The 18670-nt window shown below is 33.0% G+C and overlaps 5 protein-coding genes across 9 annotated transcripts; 2 read left to right on the top strand and 3 right to left on the bottom strand.

The window, feature by feature from the left end:
* Positions 1-20: 20 nt before the first annotated feature.
* On the bottom strand, positions 21-2124 carry LOC117217075 (INO80 complex subunit E). 4 transcript variants are annotated; one of them, XM_033464378.1, is made up of 6 exons: positions 1953-2124; positions 1107-1270; positions 819-1000; positions 621-750; positions 391-563; positions 21-328 (listed from the first exon to the last, which is right to left on the bottom strand). In XM_033464378.1, the coding sequence occupies exons 2-6, from the start codon at positions 1248-1250 to the stop codon at positions 244-246; spliced, it is 714 nt and encodes a 237-aa protein (XP_033320269.1). In that variant the 5' UTR covers positions 1251-1270; positions 1953-2124; the 3' UTR covers positions 21-243. The 4 variants fall into 4 exon arrangements, with proteins under 4 accessions (XP_033320269.1, XP_033320270.1, XP_033320271.1 ...); XM_033464379.1 differs by having other exon boundaries at positions 1107-1263; positions 1957-2110; XM_033464380.1 differs by having other exon boundaries at positions 1107-1263; positions 1953-2097.
* Positions 2125-2677: 553 nt separating this feature from the next.
* LOC117217068 (5'-3' exoribonuclease 1) lies at positions 2678-9893 on the top strand. The gene is made up of 17 exons (XM_033464369.1): positions 2678-2901; positions 3097-3988; positions 4066-4319; positions 4389-4516; positions 4590-4972; positions 5037-5329; positions 5886-6133; positions 6194-6470; positions 6562-6840; positions 6908-7071; positions 7148-7530; positions 7600-8057; positions 8138-8173; positions 8238-8402; positions 8488-8709; positions 8781-9227; positions 9307-9893. The coding sequence occupies exons 1-17, from the start codon at positions 2827-2829 to the stop codon at positions 9487-9489; spliced, it is 4887 nt and encodes a 1628-aa protein (XP_033320260.1). The 5' UTR covers positions 2678-2826; the 3' UTR covers positions 9490-9893.
* Positions 9894-10024: 131 nt separating this feature from the next.
* LOC117217069 (importin-13) lies at positions 10025-13605 on the bottom strand. The gene is made up of 8 exons (XM_033464370.1): positions 13465-13605; positions 13226-13390; positions 12999-13148; positions 12672-12925; positions 11847-12606; positions 10794-11703; positions 10568-10714; positions 10025-10499 (listed from the first exon to the last, which is right to left on the bottom strand). Exons 1-8 carry the CDS (start codon positions 13603-13605, stop codon positions 10228-10230), a joined length of 2799 nt encoding a protein of 932 aa, XP_033320261.1. The 3' UTR covers positions 10025-10227.
* Positions 13606-13911: 306 nt separating this feature from the next.
* LOC117217076 (uncharacterized protein C1orf50 homolog) lies at positions 13912-15146 on the top strand. The gene is made up of 4 exons (XM_033464381.1): positions 13912-14061; positions 14324-14409; positions 14485-14816; positions 14892-15146. Exons 2-4 carry the CDS (start codon positions 14334-14336, stop codon positions 15078-15080), a joined length of 597 nt encoding a protein of 198 aa, XP_033320272.1. The 5' UTR covers positions 13912-14061; positions 14324-14333; the 3' UTR covers positions 15081-15146.
* On the bottom strand, positions 15142-18457 carry LOC117217070 (dnaJ homolog subfamily C member 11). Of its 2 annotated transcripts, none has more exons than XM_033464371.1 (8): positions 18219-18290; positions 17750-17879; positions 17429-17672; positions 17050-17363; positions 16758-16965; positions 16108-16672; positions 15895-16024; positions 15142-15810 (listed from the first exon to the last, which is right to left on the bottom strand). In XM_033464371.1, the coding sequence occupies exons 1-8, from the start codon at positions 18288-18290 to the stop codon at positions 15788-15790; spliced, it is 1686 nt and encodes a 561-aa protein (XP_033320262.1). In that variant the 3' UTR covers positions 15142-15787. The 2 variants fall into 2 exon arrangements, with proteins under 2 accessions (XP_033320262.1, XP_033320263.1); XM_033464372.1 differs by having other exon boundaries at positions 15788-15810; positions 17050-17360; positions 18219-18457.
* Between the last annotated feature and the right edge of the window lie 213 nt (positions 18458-18670).

Genomic DNA, 18670 nt, shown 5'->3' with positions numbered 1-18670 from the left:
GAAAAATGAAATTCGTTAACTCCGATGATAAGATTTCATTTATTTTCTCTTGTTCGTCGTAAGTACTCCTTAAAATGAGGATTATGAACAGGTGGTCATTTACAAACTATCTTGTTACATGTATAAAAACTTGTATTACATTACGAAGAATACAGTTAAGCTAATCAAGTAAAGTAATATTAATGAGATAAGTAATTATATGTGCAGTTTGTAATTAATCACTAAACTATGAATAAATGTTTGTCACTCGGCCATCATATCCACACTGGGGCAGTCTTCACCTATATTACTTGGAGACGTTTCTAATTCTCCGATTTCGTTAGACTCGCTATAAATGTAAATTTCGTATAACACATATTTCTACAAAAATTTCTGTAACAAACTATTTACCTGTCTAATGAAGGGTCATTGCTGAACATTTCAGTTGGAACAGTAGGTGGTGCTTTCTCTGGTACTAGTTCCAAATAAGTCTGTCGAGACTCTAGATGTCTTTCTACTTCCTCTGGTGTCATATGGCCATCTGACATCAAAGACATTGGTACTACATTATTTGATGATTGTACCTGAAATATGAAATATCCTAAATTAACTGTTCCTTTAAATTACAAATAGTTACTTACTATAGGTGTGCTGTTTGATTTTGTTACTTTTGGAGTAGGCTTTTTCTTTTTGCTTGTGTTGAGTTGAGACTTTGTCACTGTTGGCATATGATGTGGTGTATGATTACTAATTCCCATTTCTATCTTTTTTCTAGGAATAGAACAAAGTTGATACATAAATACTAACACTTTCCTTTCAACTAAAGTTTTTTCAAGTACCTTTTTGAAGTATCAAGACGAGTAACTTCTTCATCAGATGATTCAGTTTCATCACTTTCACTGAATGAGGCATCTACTTTCTCATATTGTAATAATCGATCTAATAAAAAACTCTTGTCCCTATTTACTTTAAGTAATTTTCTTTGCGTAGATCTCAAAGCTTCTTGAAAACATTCATTTTCCTGAAATAATTATCAAATAAATTTGAAAAAATAAATCAAAATAAATCAAATAATTATAAAATAAATTTATACCCAACATATATATAAAAATACTAGATACACGTACATAAATTAAAAATTTTAATTTTCTCTTAAGATTTCGATACTGATCCTTATAGTTAGGCACTTCCTCCTCTGGACTATCATCGTCATCGTCCTCTGCATCTGCATTGTTGTTTGCAATTGAGCGACAATACCATTCTTCCAACATTGATCATCTGCAACTAAAAACTAATAAATGTCTCTATTATTCCATTTAATGAAGTGTAACAATAAAATGTTTTTGATATTGTTTGTTTCTTAGAATGAAATCACCTTAAGAATATCATGAAATCAATGAAGTGAATAATAAAAATCTCATAAACAAAATAATTTACAAATGAAAACATTCTTTGTTAGGTAAAGGAGTATAAGTCAGAATTATTAATTTTATAAAGAAATATTTGCAATATTTAAAGATCAATGTAGGATTAGGTATTATATTTTGGATATATTATTATAATCTCAAGTAACAGAGTGGGAAAGAAGTGAAATTAATTCGTATTATTAGAACTGTAAGCAAAAGACAGCAATGTAGAAAATATTAGCATATTTATCCTGTCGACCAAACTTTGACTTAAACTCTTTTGCCCATCCACCATAAAATTGTCAAATGTTTTAGGATTTCAGAATGTCTGAAACAAGATCCTGTGGGAAAGTGACATTTATTATGCAACAATCTGATATGTATACAATTACAGCTTCCATTTCAAAAACTTTAGTGTTTTTGTCAGGGAACGAATTAATGTTACTTTGATGCTGTATAAGGTTAAGTTCTTAAACGATAGAAGATAAACTGAAATATTTCATAGAAAACGAACAGATAATCGGCGAGGACAATAAAGTTTGACTTGAAATAAAATTTCAGTAGTACCTACGCAAAACTTTAGAATGATTTTTCGTATGTTGCGATTAATCGAGACGAACAATTATTAGGAAGATAAATAAGCTGTTTATGACTGGCTTTCATTCTGAAATCGTGACTTCTTTATCGATTCTATAGTAACTTTGAAATACTACCATTCGACAATAAACATTAAATTGAATTTTCAGATACAATTTGACAAATTCTTCTTTATAGGAAATATAAATAATTTTTCATAACTTTCGTGAATTTAATTAACAATTTCTTGATTTTACAGTAATTAGCTGTAAAAATTACAACATTTTATTTCTATTCTTAATATAAACGACAAATTTGTGTAATTGCTGTAAGTTTACGTTTCGTATTATTGCACGATTTACTTACTCGATATGAACGATAAAAAAATATATAAATGTTAATATTTAATGAATAATGTGTGTCATATTTTAATAGCAAATTTAATATCGAATTAATGTACAATAATGAAAAAATAAAAAATTAAATTACAAAAAACGAAATGATGGTCTTTTTTTAAAATAAATTTGTACAGAGTAAATAAATTACTTTGAATTTAGCGCGATAAGGAAGTTCATAAATATTTAAAAAATAGTACAATTATTATCTCTTATTCTTTTTTTATGTATTAAATATTAAAACTTTAGGGAAAATAATAGCCATCAATGCGCTATGTTCTAATTAAATCCAATGAGTTTCGCATCTTCCCAAAACTGATTGTCTATGGAATATGATTAAAATTGATAAACTTATATGGTCGAAGTTTTTAATTTTTGTATAATAGTTCTTAAGTTAGAAATTGTTAAGTGTTATCATCATAGTTCAAATTAACATTTCTAATAAGTAAGAAAAGATTACTATATTAAAAATGGGTATACCGAAGTTCTTTCGATATATAAGCGAAAGATATCCTTGTCTTACTGAAAAATTGAAGGACTATCAAGTAATTAAAAAAAAATCTCATCAACAATATTCATCCTTCTATATTTTTCTGTTCTTCTATATTTTTATACTTTTTTGTTATTTAAAACTTTCAAATTTTAATTTTTCTAACTGAAATACACAAATGATATATGAAATAAAATGAATATATATCTCTGGATGTACTATCAATGTAAAATAATGCTATTATTTACAGATACCTGAATTTGATAATTTATATTTAGATGTGAATGGTATTATACATGATTGCTCACATCCGGACGACACGGATATTACATTCCGTATTTCAGAAGAGACCATATTCAAAAATATATTTCGTTACATAGAAGTATTGTTTCGTATGATCCAGCCTCAGAAGTTATTTTTTATAGCAGTTGATGGTGTGGCACCACGTGCGAAAATTAATCAACAAAGAAGCAGACGATTCAAGACTGCGAAAGATGCAAAGATTCAGGATGATAAAGCAAAGGTTAAGGGTACAATTTTACCCAAAGAAAAAAGATTTGATTCTAACTGTATAACTCCAGGAACGGTTTTTATGTCCAAACTTGATGAACAATTAAAGTATTTTATTACATATAAGATATCAACTGACAAACTTTGGCAAAAGTGTAAAGTCATATTCAGTGGGTCCCAGGTACCTGGAGAAGGAGAACACAAAATAATGGACTATATACGTTATATGAAAACACAAGCAAATTATGATGTAAATACAAAACATTGTTTATATGGTTTAGATGCAGATTTAATAATGTTAGGTTTATGCACGCATGAAATACATTTTACATTATTGAGGGAAGAATTGACATTTGGTAAAAAGCAAAAAAAAGTTTGTTTAACACCAGAAGAGACAAAATTTTGTCTGTTTCATTTATCTCTGTTAAGAGAGTATATAAATCACGAATTTTCCTCATTAAAGGAAAAATTGCCTTTTCCATATAATTTGGAAAATATAATCGACGACTGGATTTTAATGGGATTTCTTATAGGAAATGATTTTATACCACATCTGCCAAATTTACATATTGTACATGGCGCATTGTCTGTATTGTATCAAGTATATATGGATGTAATGCCTACATTAGATGGTTAGATAATCTAAAACAGAAGAAGCATGTAATACGGTATGTTTCATGAGTTTCTTAAAGTAGTCATTTCATTTCAGGTTACATAAATGAAACAGGAACGTTACGATTAGATAGATTTGAAAAATTTATGGAAAGACTTAGTCGTTTTGACACATTGCAATTTTCGGAGTATTACGCAGATCTAAAGTATCTCGAAAGTAAGACAGGGAGACCTCTCACTGAAACTGAGAACTCCAATGACAAAAGGTCAGGAAGCAGTGAAGAGACTCGTTCTCCAAGGAAAATGCAAGATAAGGAATTCGATGCTTTACTTAGATCTGCCGCGGATATGGTATTTACTTAAATTGTACTTAAATAATCATATTTACAATATTTACTCTTTAACAGCAATCTAATGCAGTCAACAGGAAAGTATGATGATGATGAATTTGGTGATGATAAATCAGATTGTGAAATGTACACTATGGAATTCGTTCAATGCAAAAAGGATTATTATATAAATAAGCTAAAATACGAAAATATAGACGAGTAAGTGTAACTAACAAAGATCATGTGACTCAACTTCATACGTTTGTTAATTGTGTCTTAAATGATGTTTTAGAAATTTTTTACGTTCACAAGCTGAGGGTTACGTTAGAGCAATTCAATGGAATTTAAATTATTACTATAACGGTTGTTGCAGCTGGTCGTGGTACTATCCACACCATTATGCACCTTATATTTCGGATATAAAAGATTTTAAAGACTTGAAATTGGAATTTGATTTAGGGGAACCATTTTTACCGTTCGAACAATTATTAGCCGTGTTGCCATCTTATAGTAAAGACTTATTACCGCCAGCATTCCAAACATTGTTAACCGAGGATCAATCTCCTATAATTAAATATTATCCGACGAATTTTGAAACAGATTTAAATGGCAAGGAGCAGGAATGGGAAGCTGTAGTACTCATTCCATTTATAAATGAGAAAGATATAGTAGACGGTGCGTAAAAATATGTACATTTTCGCTTATCAATAAATTGAAATTACTAATTGAATTTTTGTAGCAATGGCGCCTCGTTATCCACAAATAACTCCGGAAGAACGAGCAAGAAACAAGCATGGTCCAATGTGTTTGTTCACTTATACAGAAGAAAATTTAGGTGCTTATAAGGCACCTCAATATTTTCCTGACATTATTAATCACGCAAAAGTTCAACTAATTAATCGTGAGGACATTGCTGTACCTCGGGAAAAATTAGTTCGGGGCTTGTGTCCTGGTGTAAAGTTGGATGTATATTATCCTGGTTTTTCTACTCTACAATATATAGAACATACTGCGAATTTAGAACAAGCCAAAGTAAATTGCTGTGGCTGACAAAAGTATTCATACACTTATTATTATGTTGTACATATCGTACATATTATATAAAATATTTTGAAATTTCATTAGCACTATAATAAGACACGACTGCCATCATTATATTAGCAAAAGTTAAGCCATATCTGAAAATATACATACAGAAGTTGCAAGAAACCTACTGCAAACTTATATTTAGTAAACAATTAATATACAGTATAAATAGCCATTTCAATTATGTAATAAGTGTTAAAGATAATCCTATGAATAGTGTTATTATAATATAGTGTAATATTGTTTAAATATTTTTATGATCTTTGCAAAATATATATATAAATTTTCAGAATGGTTTTACATCTTACCAATATAATCATGACAAATGAATGTTACTACAGCGCTGACGAAATTTCAAAATGCTTCGTTTAACACAAATAATATATTCATAAAAGATATCGACAAATGTATGAATACTTTCGCGAGTCACTATATCTACAATCTTTTTACTCTACATTCTTAACTATATTGCTTTATTTCATTGACATGTTCTTGCTTATAGGTAAAGGTATTCCAGAGACAATCACGCCGAGAAAGTATGATTCTCCACATAAAACCACAGTCCAATATTGACTTAACAACCATAGGTTCGAAATTATTAGGTAAAACAGTGTACGTGAATTGGCCTCATTTGAAGGAAGGTTTGGTAATCGGTGTTTCTGAATCGAACAGGAAGATGAATTCGGTTAATCAGTTTGACAACATCAATGAAACAGAATGGAATGTGTGGAAGAAACGTATAACAGAAATGTAAGTCAACTAAAATTTGTCATTTAACGCTCTGAATTCTATAGCAATTATTATTTGTAGGTATAAGGATCATCTCGGAGTGGATATCGGAGATACGAAGTTTTTAGTTCATATACGACTATTGGTAGGCAAAAAGTACATCTTTGACGCTCAAGGAAAGGTGAACATCGAGAAACACTGGACCGAAATGCCAACTTGTTATGCTTATCAGACTATAGTAAAAGATATCACAACCTATTGTAATAATGTACAATCATACAAGACTGTCAGTGATATCTTTGAACCAGAAACTGTATGTTTCATGTTGGCTCATCCATATTATGGAGCAATGGGAAAAGTACGTCATATAGAGTAATTAGTCGTATTAGTATTATTAGATGTATAGAGTAATATGTCGTAGAGCAAAGATGTGATTCTTTTTCTACTAGGTACATGAATCCGCGATCTGTAAGAAATCGGGCAGAATAAAAGTATCTGTAACAACGATGCGAGAGCCGTCGTTTGAAGCGATCAAACAGATTCAAGCAGATCTCCAAACCCAATATATGCACGGCAGCGTAGCTTCGCAGAGGTTAGGTATAAGCTCCTTGCTTTTAAGTAGAATTACCGGCACGATTTTCGTAAAACAATCCTCAAATGAACTTCAGCAAGATGATGTTACATATAATATCGGATTTAATTTAAAGTTCAACAAAAAGAACGCGGAAGTAAGTGCATATATATATATATTTTTTTTTCTTTTTTATAGATTTATCATTGTGTGTATAATTTTAGATACCTGGTTACACTAGAAAAGGGGAACTTGGTCAATGGTATTACAGTCCTAAAGCTCTCGACTTAATCCGTAGCTACATGTTGAGGTGCCCCACTTTGTTTGAGCGTTTAGCTCAAAATCCAATCACATGTATTTTTAAAGAAGAAGATCTATTTACTAAAGGGTAATCAATAATTTTATTAACAATCAATCTTTGGTGAGGTTGACAACCATTAAGTCGTGATATTTCAATACTATAGTTCTGAAGAACTAACTGATACAGTGGCATGGTTGAAAGATCAACTTCATGGAATAGAAAGCCGTGCTTGTGGCAGGGAAATTATCGAGAATACTATAATGAAAAACCTTGAAGAAATAGTGGATGCGTATCTCGAGTCACCAAATAGCATTGGAAAAATTGTGGACATGCAAGTTCAACCATATTTGCTTTATACACCTACTTTGCGTATAACAAACCTTCCACCTGATCCAAAAACGCAGACTCAGCTATTGGACAGAATTTGCTGTATTAAAGATAATTTCACGGTACCTCTTGGATACAAGGGAACTATAATTGGAATACAAAAGATGGAAAATACGTTGGACACTATGTACGATGTTTTGTTCGACAAACCAATCATAGGTAAGGATAATGTCTATTTCTTGAAGCGGTGAATTTCAGCAATTTGATTTACTTCGACATTATCTTTAGGTGGATTCAGCATAAATGGATCTTCTGAATTCCGCGCGTATCGTTTATCAGTCCTTGATTTTATAAATATCAGTTATGGGCAGAGAATAGAGCAGGGTAAAGGAACACAAATGAATATAGAATCCACAGAGCAATGGAAGAACATCATGGCCATCAATCAGGACGCTCAATCGCGCACAAATGCCAGCAATGTTATATATAGGAACGAAAAGCATTTAACGGTGGAAGCACCAATGTCACCAAAGTCATGGTCTACACAAAAGAATATAGAGGAAATTCCGAAGAATCAGCTGCCTCATAAATTCAAGCAGTATAACGCGCAGAACACTGTAAGCGTTCGGAAATCGCATAAACCAGTAGCAAAAAGTGTACAGCTTTCTCAAAACGTGCCGAAGAAGCTGATGGCAGAACCGACATCCGAGTTCCAGGCAATATGGAATGAATTGCATAAAAAACAGGTTATTTAATTGACAATTTAAATATTTTAAGTTGTTTTTAAGAAATTAAAAAAGATCTTATGTTATTACTCATTTACTAGGAGCTAATCAAAGCTGTGCCACAAGCCGAAAATTCAGTAAGTATAGCTGTGTGGTATTTAGCATTTTATTAACAGACTATTACCAATCATGGTATTTTAGCTACAAGATCCTAGTGCTTTCTTAAAAGCAGTGTTAAAAATTTCCGATGGAAATTCTCAAGAACCTGTCCACCCTGGAGTATCTAAAACAACTAAAAGTTTAAATAACTCACAAGAAGAAAAGAAGGCATTGGACACGCCACCTTTAGTGCAACAAATGTTTGATGTAAGCATTTATTTCGAGTCTTTAACATAGGGATAAAAAATTAAATTAAATTAAAAAGGATTAAAAAAGAATTGTTCCATTCCAGCATGCTCGACAGAACGACAAGGCGCCAACTTGGTATTGCTCACAATTACTGAATTACTATCAACTCAGTGGAGTGGGAATGCCTCGATATAGTTATTTTGGTGTTGGAGATAGTAATTTGATCCAAGCACATATTCTTTTACCGGATAAAAGAATATTTGTTGGAGATCCTTGTGCAAATCACGAACAAGCAGCAGGAAGTGCTGCAAAGAAAGTTTATACAGTAATTTGAAGTTTTATTTGAATATCTTCCTACTTTTTCTATTCTTACTCTATTTGTTGATTTTTTGACAGGAACTAAAATTAGCTAATTTATTGCCAAATATGAAGATACCTTTACCACCCCCGCAACATTGGTACTCTAATCCCCAGAACAGTAATTGGCCACAGAATGTAAGGCCACCACCAGTACCGTATTACCCTCCAGAACCTAAGCTTCTTCAACTTTTCCCTGATTGGGTTCAAAAGGACCATCATCGCGTACCTGGACTTCAAGAAACGCCCAAGCATGATAAACATCAGTATAAGCATCATATTCAATCAAAAGTAGAACGAACTCATAATCAGAAGGAACCAAAGGCAGAGACAAAGAAGTGCACAGCTTTCGTACCCTTACAAGCACAAAAGAAAAGCAGACACATCACAGCCAAACAGGCTGTAAGCAAAGACAGTGCAAATCAAAGTGCCAAAGACAAACCTCAGCCCACAGTACAACAGAAGGGAAAGGAATCGTCAACGAAGGTTTGTTATCAATATTTTTTAAAACAATATTTATTCTCAAACAATTATAAATATTCATTCCTATACTAAATCTTTCTAGACGATAAAAGTGGAAGCTGTCAGCACGACCCTTGAGAAGCAGAAACCAGTGCAGAATAATTCACATCAAGTACAAAATACACAGACCGTAATAAAGCCTAAAAAGTCGCGAGTTGCGGCGAAATTTTGCATATCAACACAAATTGAAGAAGCCAATCATAGTAAAAATCAAAATTCAGGTTAAAGAAAAAGGAAGAACATTTGGTAAACAATCGAAAGACATTCTGACGCGCTTATCTCTCTTTTACATTTCTTTTCGATATTGTGTAATAAACAATTCCAAACAAAACGAAGGTGCATGTGTGCAAATGGAAAAAGAATCTTCAAGGATATTGAAGTAGCATGTTTGTAATACTCAATCATAAGTAACTTTTATTTTGGAATTCTCTTTTTTCCGATTTTGTAAGCATATCGACAATTCAAATGTAAGTCATTTTTATTTTGTAGTTCCCTTTTTTCTCCGTTCTTTTGTAAGCATATCGAGTTGAATGTTATACATCTGAATGATGTTGAAACATAGAAGTTAATTTGTAAGATTGATTTAATGTGATTTAGAAACAACAAGATAAATGAATATTTTATGTTTTATGTTGTGTGGAGGTCGGTATTGAGTATTATGTAGGTTACAGTATATGAATTCTATTAAAAAATGGAAATGATTTCTTTGTAAACTTTTAAAACGCACTGATTATGGACAATGAATAAAAAAGATCGATGTCTTATGTAATATACTTCTGTTTATCACTTCTCCTTTCACTCATTATATATTCTTTTTAAATATATGCATAATTTTTATTTAAAATTGCTTGTTATATAAAAGATAAACATTACCATTCGCGGTAAAAGATATAATACACAGATTATAATAGCATTTACTCAATCGAGCATGATTAATTACTTTTCGTTACTTTCCCTTTTGCTTTTATTGCTTACGCGTCATTACACTCCAATTAGTCGCAGAAGGTAAATTTTGCAGGCTAAAATCTTGCAATAAATCGCACATCCGTTTATTCGTTCGTTCTCGGAGGATATTTTTAATGAAATTCTCCTTTTGTGTTTGCGAAATTTTGAATAAGGCACCATGTTTTTCAAAGGCGACACGAAGCCACTGTGCTGTCCATTCTATGCATGTTTTATTCAATGTCAACAAAACTTCCGCGTGAGGTTCTAGGTATCTCCGTGGTACTTGTCCTCCTATTATTACGAATTTTTATTATATAGTTATTTGACATTTTTCAAGGAACAGTTATCTATTTACATACCTACACACTGTAAAATTACGTAAACTAACTGTTGACCAATTGGTTGAACGAACGTCTGTAGGTGCGGACTTTGCATAATAGCATGTGTGAGGAAATGTCCAGCCGCTTTAACTGTGCCCGATTCTGGTAACGTTAAACAGTCGATTCCTGCATTTTTTAAATTTTGATATTACAGATTTCCGGATTTAATAATCGAAAATATATCAAATTATAAACTAAAACTTACCACATTGCAACATTTCAGGAATTTGTTCAGGAATCTGTAACAATAGCCTGGTATTCTTTTTGCAAATTTGAGCCAACAACCCAAGATATGCTTCCATTAATTCTGCCCAATCGGATAAATTTCCATTTACGGATCTGCAGGCCCTGACGCCACTTAGCGTAATAGAACTTATGTCCGCGAAAACGGGACCTATTACGTTATTCGGATCTCGTCCAAATAATAGGACGAGTTGTCGAAGAAGATTTAAAGCTGCGGGATGAGGCCAATTCTTGTACGAGTTTGCCAGAATGGGAAGTAGAGGTCGAGCATCTTCCTCAGGATGCAACAATGACATTAGGGACTTTTGGGCGCAGATATACATCTCTTCTAGTGTGAAATTGTCCTGTCCCCACTCGGGATGAGCAACGATTTGACTGAATATCGGTAACAGTCCATCTAATACAGCCTTTCCAATAGATCCTTCTAATGTAGAAAAGAACATGGTGGCCATTTTTAATTGATTCATTACTGCACCACGTGCCATGAACCAAGGTTGTTGTAGTAATTCTCGAATTTTTATTATACATAATCCTAGTGTAGCATCCAGATGAGCTAATTGTTCGTCAACAGAGGGCAAGGTATTTAGCAACTTGCCAGCTGCATACATCATTCGTAAACCTTCTGCGCACCCCGGAGTAACGTTTGGAAGAGTTTGTTCGATAGTGTTGAGAATAGATGGAGCAAAAGGTGTGAGTTGCTGTTCACATTCTCTAGCTAAATCTTTCAAAGCCATAGTAGCAAAAGGTGCCGTTACTGAGCCTCTTGTCAAACCTAAAGTTACAATTCGAAGCACTCTCTCTAGCCAAGGATCCGGATGTTCTCCGATCCATTCTGCATATGCTCCCATTGTTGAACACGCACATGCGAGTACCTAAAAACATAGAATCAAATCTTGCATTCCATCTATGATGAAGTAAAGTAAGCTTCTACATATTACTTTTTTTGTAAGTGAATATAAAATTGCAAAATATAATTTAATTATGCAGCATTTTAATACTAGAGAATTTGTTGTACCTCTCCAGGATAATGATCATATGGGATATGACTAAGAACCAAATCCATTAAAGCGGGAATGTAGTGGGATTCCTCAATACCAACGCTATCGGCTACAGCCTCAAAAGCGTGCAACGTTGACTCTACTTCTGTCCACTTCTGTGAACTGTTTAACGTCTGACTTAATCTCTGTCCGAGAAGCACTAGTAAATCTTGTCCTAATACTCTATAACAATAATCTAAAGCATCTGCCACATCTTGTCTGTAACACCTGAAAAGTTCTCTTTCATCTACATCTCCTGCTTCGTTGTGAGTCAAGGGAAGTGTCGACTTTCTTAATAATGCTTGAGCTAATCTTGCGTAAATGGGTTTTAGAATCAGCAAAGCACGACTCTCGTAAGGTTGATCGAGAGTAGGGAGATAATCCTGCAAAGCGTACCAGAACCCAAATGGGATAGAACTGCGAGTTTCATTCGTGGGATATCTTCCCTCTTGTTCTGAACATTGTAAAAGTAATTCAATTAAACCTTCGACTGTCCATTTCTGCGTATCATTTCCTTCTTCCACTAAAGCATTTAAAAATGTTCTACTGTGAGCCTCTCCAATTGCAGTTAAAATTTCACAAAAATATTTATCACTGTATTGTCTTGCCATGGTTACCAAACTATGTGCCCATTCCCACAATGTTTGTGGTCTCTTTACAAGTTCACTATGGGTTACTATCATATTTAAGCATTCTTGAACTACTTCCCAACCTCTGGGATTTTCGCCATGCATTGTCCTTTAAAATTATTTATCATTTTGTCTCATTTATAAAAAACATGTTTGAAATATATATACACATACCTGGCTGGTGCATAATATGCTGCAGCTGTTAATAAATGGGGGTATATTTGCCCTGTTGCCTCGAGAGGAAGTTGGCCAACTTTAAGCCAGGATAATGCACATTCCATAGCAAGTAAGTGCATATCTTTATTAACGTATTCAGAATTTAGATTAGTCATGGAAAAAACTTCTTCTAACAGCCAGGTTGTCTTATACCAGCTATTTATTATACATTTGTGTAATTTGGCTCTTCTTACGTCATGTCTTCTTTCAAACTGATTACATTATTGAACATGTTAATATAATATATAATATAAGACTACAAAACTATTTATGTATATATCTTACCTCTACAGGTAACACAGAAAGCGTGCGTAACAACAGTTCCAACATAGGAAGAGAATCATAAGACAACATCCGTGTCAATTCCTCTACAACATTTTTATCTTTATTATCATTATCTGCAACTATACTAACATTTGCTACGTATCCAGCTAACTGAAACCATAGAATTCGTTACTTTATTATCTCTACAAGTTAAATTAAATCAAATAAATTCAAGTAGGAGATATTACCGCTTGACAAAGTTTAGACAGAACAACCTTTGGCATGTCTGGCTGCTTCATAAAGTTTATTAAACGCTCCTGTAGAACAGGATATTCACTCTTGGGCACTTCATCCCATTGCTTGGAAATTTTAGCATGTAACGTGGTAGCCGCATAAAACTGTGCTTCTCTTGACTATGATAAAAATGAGGACTATTTTTTCCAATAAGATACCAATATCCCATGGAAAAAGTAATATATTCCATTACCTTAGAGGAATGAAGAAGATCCCAAACAAAAGTCCAGGCTTCTGGAGAAGTCTGAACTTTAAGCAACCATGAGTGAACGTCGTTATTTCCCTCCGCGTAGAACTGCTTCACAGCTTGGTCGATTACACTTGCATAATCCATTGCAAATTATTTATTGGTCTGATAAATAATCTTATAGTCAATAATTATCTAAAAGCCTAAACTTGGTAGGATTCCATTATACACAAATAACGATTTCTTTCGTTCAATTTCATTGAAATTTTGTATTTAGTTCGTTTCACCGTATCTATCGATAACAACTTTTCTATCATTTTCTTTGTAAATCATTTAAAACGTGTTAAAATTTGTTGCATGTAAAACTACTTAATCCCTGTTTACACGGTTTCCTTCGATCGTTTTAGAGATCTCACAATTGCTCGCGGAAACAACATCCTTCGTTGTCGATGACAGCGCTATTACGTGTTTAAAAGCAATCCAAAACTTTATATCCGTTTTTCAATCGAGAAAGAAGAAAGCTAAGAAAAGCTTTGATTTGAAAGAGGCAGCTGGAGATTGGCAAAAAAAATCCTATATATGCCTTTCTTATGTATTTTAAAGGTACGTGGTGAATTTATACATCAAACGAATCCATGTGAACACGCAATAACATAACTTCAAAAGTTCGACATATCAGCACTACGTTGTATAATATGTATGTGTTATAGACACCTTGCCATTACACTTATCAAAATCCCAGAATTTGGGAAGTTTAAATGTTTTAACCATACGATATAATCTTTATCGGATTATTTGAATTATTATGTATCATAACCTCTTCATTATGTTGTCATTACTTCATTGTTAATTTTTATTTTTATAGAAAATTCTCGATGAATGTGTTTGTAAACTGTCTTCCTCATGAAAAAGCTACTACTATGGATGATTCCAAGGATCTACCTAGTAAAGGTATAAATAGAATCTTATTACTCTTTTGATACTATTTAAGATAATAATCGTTATCTATTGTTAATGTGTAAGCAGTAGCTCTTGTAGAGCGTAACATTCAACCGCAAGGTATTCCATTAAATGATCCAGAAGCTGTGGGTAAAATCTCTCGACAAGATTTAATTGCATTGGCAACGGAAATAGAAAAAGCAGACAACTTTGTTAAAGCAAATGCCTGCAGCAAATTGCAAGTGATTGTAGACCAAATAAGGCACCTGAAGAAACAGGCTGAAAATATTCTCACAGAAGCTGATTGGAACATGAAATTACATCATGTTCCTTGTAATTTTATAAAACATCCTGGACAAGTGTATCATTTGTACCAAAAAGAAAGTGGTCAGCTTTACTTATCCATGATTAGTCCAGAAGTAAATAAATTATGCTTTTAAATAATTTCAGAATTAAAAAAGATATGTGAAAAGTCCAACTATTTTATATTCCAGGAATGGGCTATATCAAATTCTGGACCAGTTCAGACTTACAAGGGTTCCTACAGACTAGAATATGATCATTCATGGACATCTTTAGAAGAGACTGATAAGAAGAACAAGGAAATGACTATATTGGCTCAACTTTGGTCCAATATTTCAACAAATGCATTGAAAAGTATTGATTTAAATGTAAATATGTAAAAATGATATGTAATAACATATCTGTTTTAAATAAATCATTCATTTGAAATGTGTTTCCAACTAAAATTTAAATTATATTTATTACTTCCTTAGATTAAATATATGGGGAGGAACTATGCATGTGCGTTCTACATTACCATTTTACATAATTTATCAATTACACTTTTCATACTAATTCGTAGAATACTACTATTTTCGAGAAATTAAATGTATGAGAGAATACAATTTCTAAAAAATGATGTATATATTATACACATTCTGTGTTTAATGAAGGAAATATTTCATATATTAACGAATTACGAAGCAAAGATACAGTTCTATCAATAATCGATTCTTCGAATAATACTTTCTTTAGTGTGAAAAATATCTCTATTATAGTCATATAAAGGCATACTAAGTTTCTCCCTCCTTGATCTTATACGCGAGAATAAATCAGTCGTCGTATCTAAGACAATTTGTTTCTTACAGTAACTGTGAAAATAATAATCTGATTCTTTCACTGTTTTCTTTGCGCATCATGCAAACGATTACTTTGGGGACATAAAATTATCGTATAAAGTAGTATGAATGATCGATGAACACTCAATTTCTTCAAGGTATCTGTGGAAGTTTAATCTAAAAACGGTCGAAAGAACTCAATGAAGCAGCACAGACTATAACCATGAAACACGGTGATTTTACTTCGATTTCTTATGATGGCGTATACGTCATGTTGTGTTCACTTTATGTGCTGAAACAGACCAATTTTTCTTGTTAATATTTATAAAAATTATAGTCACAGTTATCATTATATATCATCTAGTTTAGTTCTTACATGGTAATGGTATTCTGACTGGTGCATTATCTTTCACAATGCATTCGTGTGTTTGATTACGAAATAGATATTGTATTAACAATTGTTTATCTTCTCCTACACATGGATCATAAAATCCTGGCAGTTCACTCTGCAATATGGGAACATACAATAATTTTATTTTTTACAAAAAAGAAAAAATACATTATTTTTAACTAATTTTACAAAACATACCTTAGATGCACCATGAAGGATTAACTTTGAATTCTTTACCAAACATTGTAAAGGGATGGTTACATCTATTACTTCGTCTCTACGTATAGTCTGCTGCTCTGAGTTGTACTGATCTCGCTGAGGGTAGACAAATCTTCCATACAAAGCTTTCGTGATAATCAATCCCTTCTTTGATTCTTCCGTAGTTCTTATCCTACTCACGGTGGCTTTCATTAATCTGGTAGCGCTCTCTGCTTCTTTTTGTTTTTCCATCATCCTCGTCTTGTTTACCTCCTTCTCTTTTTCTTTTTCACGTTCTTGTCGTTTTTTTACCATAGGATCTATAACAATCTTCTTCAGCACGACCCATGTCATTAGTGGGATTACAGTAGCGTAGAACATAGTAGCTGGAAGAACCTCATCACTAAGATGAATAGGGAAGGCGTAGGTTTGAAAGGAACGATTCAATTTAAGCTTTAGCATGACTCCTGTTGGCACCCCTGCGGACACGATCGCGGATAGTTTAGTGTGTCGCGAAACCTTTTTTTCCGCTCCGTATTCTACGAGCAGTCCGAATGTGCCAGCTCTGTAATTAATAAAATGTTCACGACTTAGAAATATAGAATACATACAATCATGGGTAATAGAATAATTTGTTGACTGATATTCACCTCACGCTGCCACGTAGCTTCATCTCTTTCTCGTGCATTTTATATATGTAATTAAAACTAACGAATGATCGTAGAACACCAAGGTGAATGGAAAACGATGTATAAGTTCTCGCTGTATCTCTAACAATACTGGTACTCATGGAACTTTCTGGACCCGCATTATATGTAAGGTCACCCATTATATGAGTATCTAATTGCATTGTGAGTCCTGAAATTAATATAATTCTTTTAAAAATTACATAATATTTTCAGCAGTCGATATCAATAAGTAAGATAAGGTGGACGAACATACTGCCTATAAGACTAGCCTTAATTTCGAATGGAGTGAACTCCAGTATTGTTGCCCCATTGAACAATACTTTATGGGGTAGCATACGAAAACCTTTGAACGATATCATCGGTCCGTTCCCAGCACCGACCTCTAATTCTACCCAACCTTTAGACGAAAGCAAACGCTTCGCTGACACGTTTATAGAACCAGATCCTACACCATTTCTTGTGCTTAATTGACCATACAATGTTACAATATCTTGTAAACTAAGAGGTGCTTCAATAGATTGTGTAAACGACATTCCACTGACTTCTATGCATGAAAGTATATCCCTGCTATATTTTAAAATATAATGTATTTTATAGCACATATATCTGAATTAAAGGTTACAGTGCATTACCTATTTTCAGGATCTTTCTCATATCTGTTAAAAAGGTCTGTTGCGTTGATATTCATTGTGATACTAGTAGTGGGATTCGTGAGGCTTAGTAATTTTCTCTCTTGTGCTTCTCTCGCTAGATATTCATATTCTTCCCTGATTTCTTGAGGTGTTCTAGTACGTTCTACTATTTCCCAGCCTTCAGTTTTCAGTCCTTTAATCCCCACAGTGTCATAAATAGCTCTTTGATGGGGATTACTTAAAACTATAATATATATTATAGTAAGCATTTTACTTTCATATAATATAATAAAACATTAAAATATATTATTCTATATAAACCTTTGTAAGCTGCTTTAGTACGATTAAACAATACTTCTGCTTCTTTCTTGAGCACAGGGTCCACATGCTTGTCAGGATGATATAGTTTGCTCTGTGTACGGTACGCATAATTGATTTCCTCCTGTGTAGCCTGTAAGCAAATATATCATAAATAAAATGTTGTAAAATAATTTTTTATTTTAATAACAGAAACCTTAAAGAAAATTCAATCCTGAAGTGCATGTTTCACTATTCAGGCTATAAGAACAGTGACTAAAATAATTTATTATTCCCTTGAAAAAGATTGATTAGCAAAATATAGGAATGTAATAGTACGTTTGAATGATTTTCTTAAAGTACAAGTTCATATTGTTTATTATATATCCCTAAGGGAAGCTCGATTACATCAGACACCAAGGAATACTATGTCACGTGGAGATAGAGAAATTGGTCTTCAGTTTCAGTAATTCGAAATGATTCGGTAACTCACGTTTCTCGCAATGTTTAGGAACGTGTAGTAATCGTCCTCGATTAGATGTTCCTGATCATTGTCATCGTCCATCTCGGAATTTCGACTTTTTCCCTTGTCGACTCACACAAATTACAAAGTGCCAATGCTTTCCCTTAATCTTAGTCTTCTGCTCCTATAGGTTACGAAAAACTCGGTCGAGAACCGGTTAGCATTTAGTACTTGCAGCTATCGTCGGGTGGTGCCAGATGAATGGAACCACAGACGGGTATACAAGATAGATCTAACATCTTTAGAGATTTCGAATCCTATGTTTTGAAATACGGAGCGGACGTTTAAAAAAAAATCGGACGTTTGTTATGTCCTCTACGATTTAGAGCAATGAGTCTAGAAATTATAAATTTAACTACCAAAGTTGATAAAGACAACATGAAGGTAACAGAAGCAAAAAAATCTGTGTTAGAAATATGTAT

This window comes from Bombus bifarius, unplaced genomic scaffold, assembly GCF_011952205.1.
Source record: "Bombus bifarius isolate JDL3187 unplaced genomic scaffold, Bbif_JDL3187 scf7180000007974, whole genome shotgun sequence".
Lineage (NCBI taxonomy): Eukaryota > Metazoa > Arthropoda > Insecta > Hymenoptera > Apidae > Bombus > Bombus bifarius.
This window is presented reverse-complemented; position numbering and strand designations above follow the sequence as displayed.

Coding starts and splice junctions, on each gene's coding strand:
- LOC117217076 (XM_033464381.1), top strand. CDS start 14,334: ATGAATGTGTTTGTAAACTGTCTTCCTCATGAAAAAGCTACTACTATG. Junction 14,410..14,484: donor CAAGGATCTACCTAGTAAAG/GTATAAATAGAA, acceptor ATGTGTAAGCAG/TAGCTCTTGTAGAGCGTAAC. Junction 14,817..14,891: donor TATCCATGATTAGTCCAGAA/GTAAATAAATTA, acceptor TTTATATTCCAG/GAATGGGCTATATCAAATTC.
- LOC117217069 (XM_033464370.1), bottom strand. CDS start 13,605: ATGGATTATGCAAGTGTAATCGACCAAGCTGTGAAGCAGTTCTACGCG. Junction 13,149..13,225: donor TGTCTAAACTTTGTCAAGCG/GTAATATCTCCT, acceptor CTATGGTTTCAG/TTAGCTGGATACGTAGCAAA. Junction 11,704..11,846: donor ATGATCATTATCCTGGAGAG/GTACAACAAATT, acceptor CTATGTTTTTAG/GTACTCGCATGTGCGTGTTC.
- LOC117217070 (XM_033464371.1), bottom strand. CDS start 18,290: ATGGACGATGACAATGATCAGGAACATCTAATCGAGGACGATTACTAC. Junction 17,364..17,428: donor GAGAAAGATCCTGAAAATAG/GTAATGCACTGT, acceptor TTTAAAATATAG/CAGGGATATACTTTCATGCA. Junction 16,025..16,107: donor TCCTTCATGGTGCATCTAAG/GTATGTTTTGTA, acceptor CCCATATTGCAG/AGTGAACTGCCAGGATTTTA.
- LOC117217068 (XM_033464369.1), top strand. CDS start 2,827: ATGGGTATACCGAAGTTCTTTCGATATATAAGCGAAAGATATCCTTGT. Junction 5,330..5,885: donor CGAATTTAGAACAAGCCAAA/GTAAATTGCTGT, acceptor TCTTGCTTATAG/GTAAAGGTATTCCAGAGACA. Junction 8,710..8,780: donor CTGCAAAGAAAGTTTATACA/GTAATTTGAAGT, acceptor ATTTTTTGACAG/GAACTAAAATTAGCTAATTT.
- LOC117217075 (XM_033464378.1), bottom strand. CDS start 1,250: ATGTTGGAAGAATGGTATTGTCGCTCAATTGCAAACAACAATGCAGAT. Junction 751..818: donor CGTCTTGATACTTCAAAAAG/GTACTTGAAAAA, acceptor TTCTATTCCTAG/AAAAAAGATAGAAATGGGAA. Junction 329..390: donor AATGACCCTTCATTAGACAG/GTAAATAGTTTG, acceptor TTACATTTATAG/CGAGTCTAACGAAATCGGAG.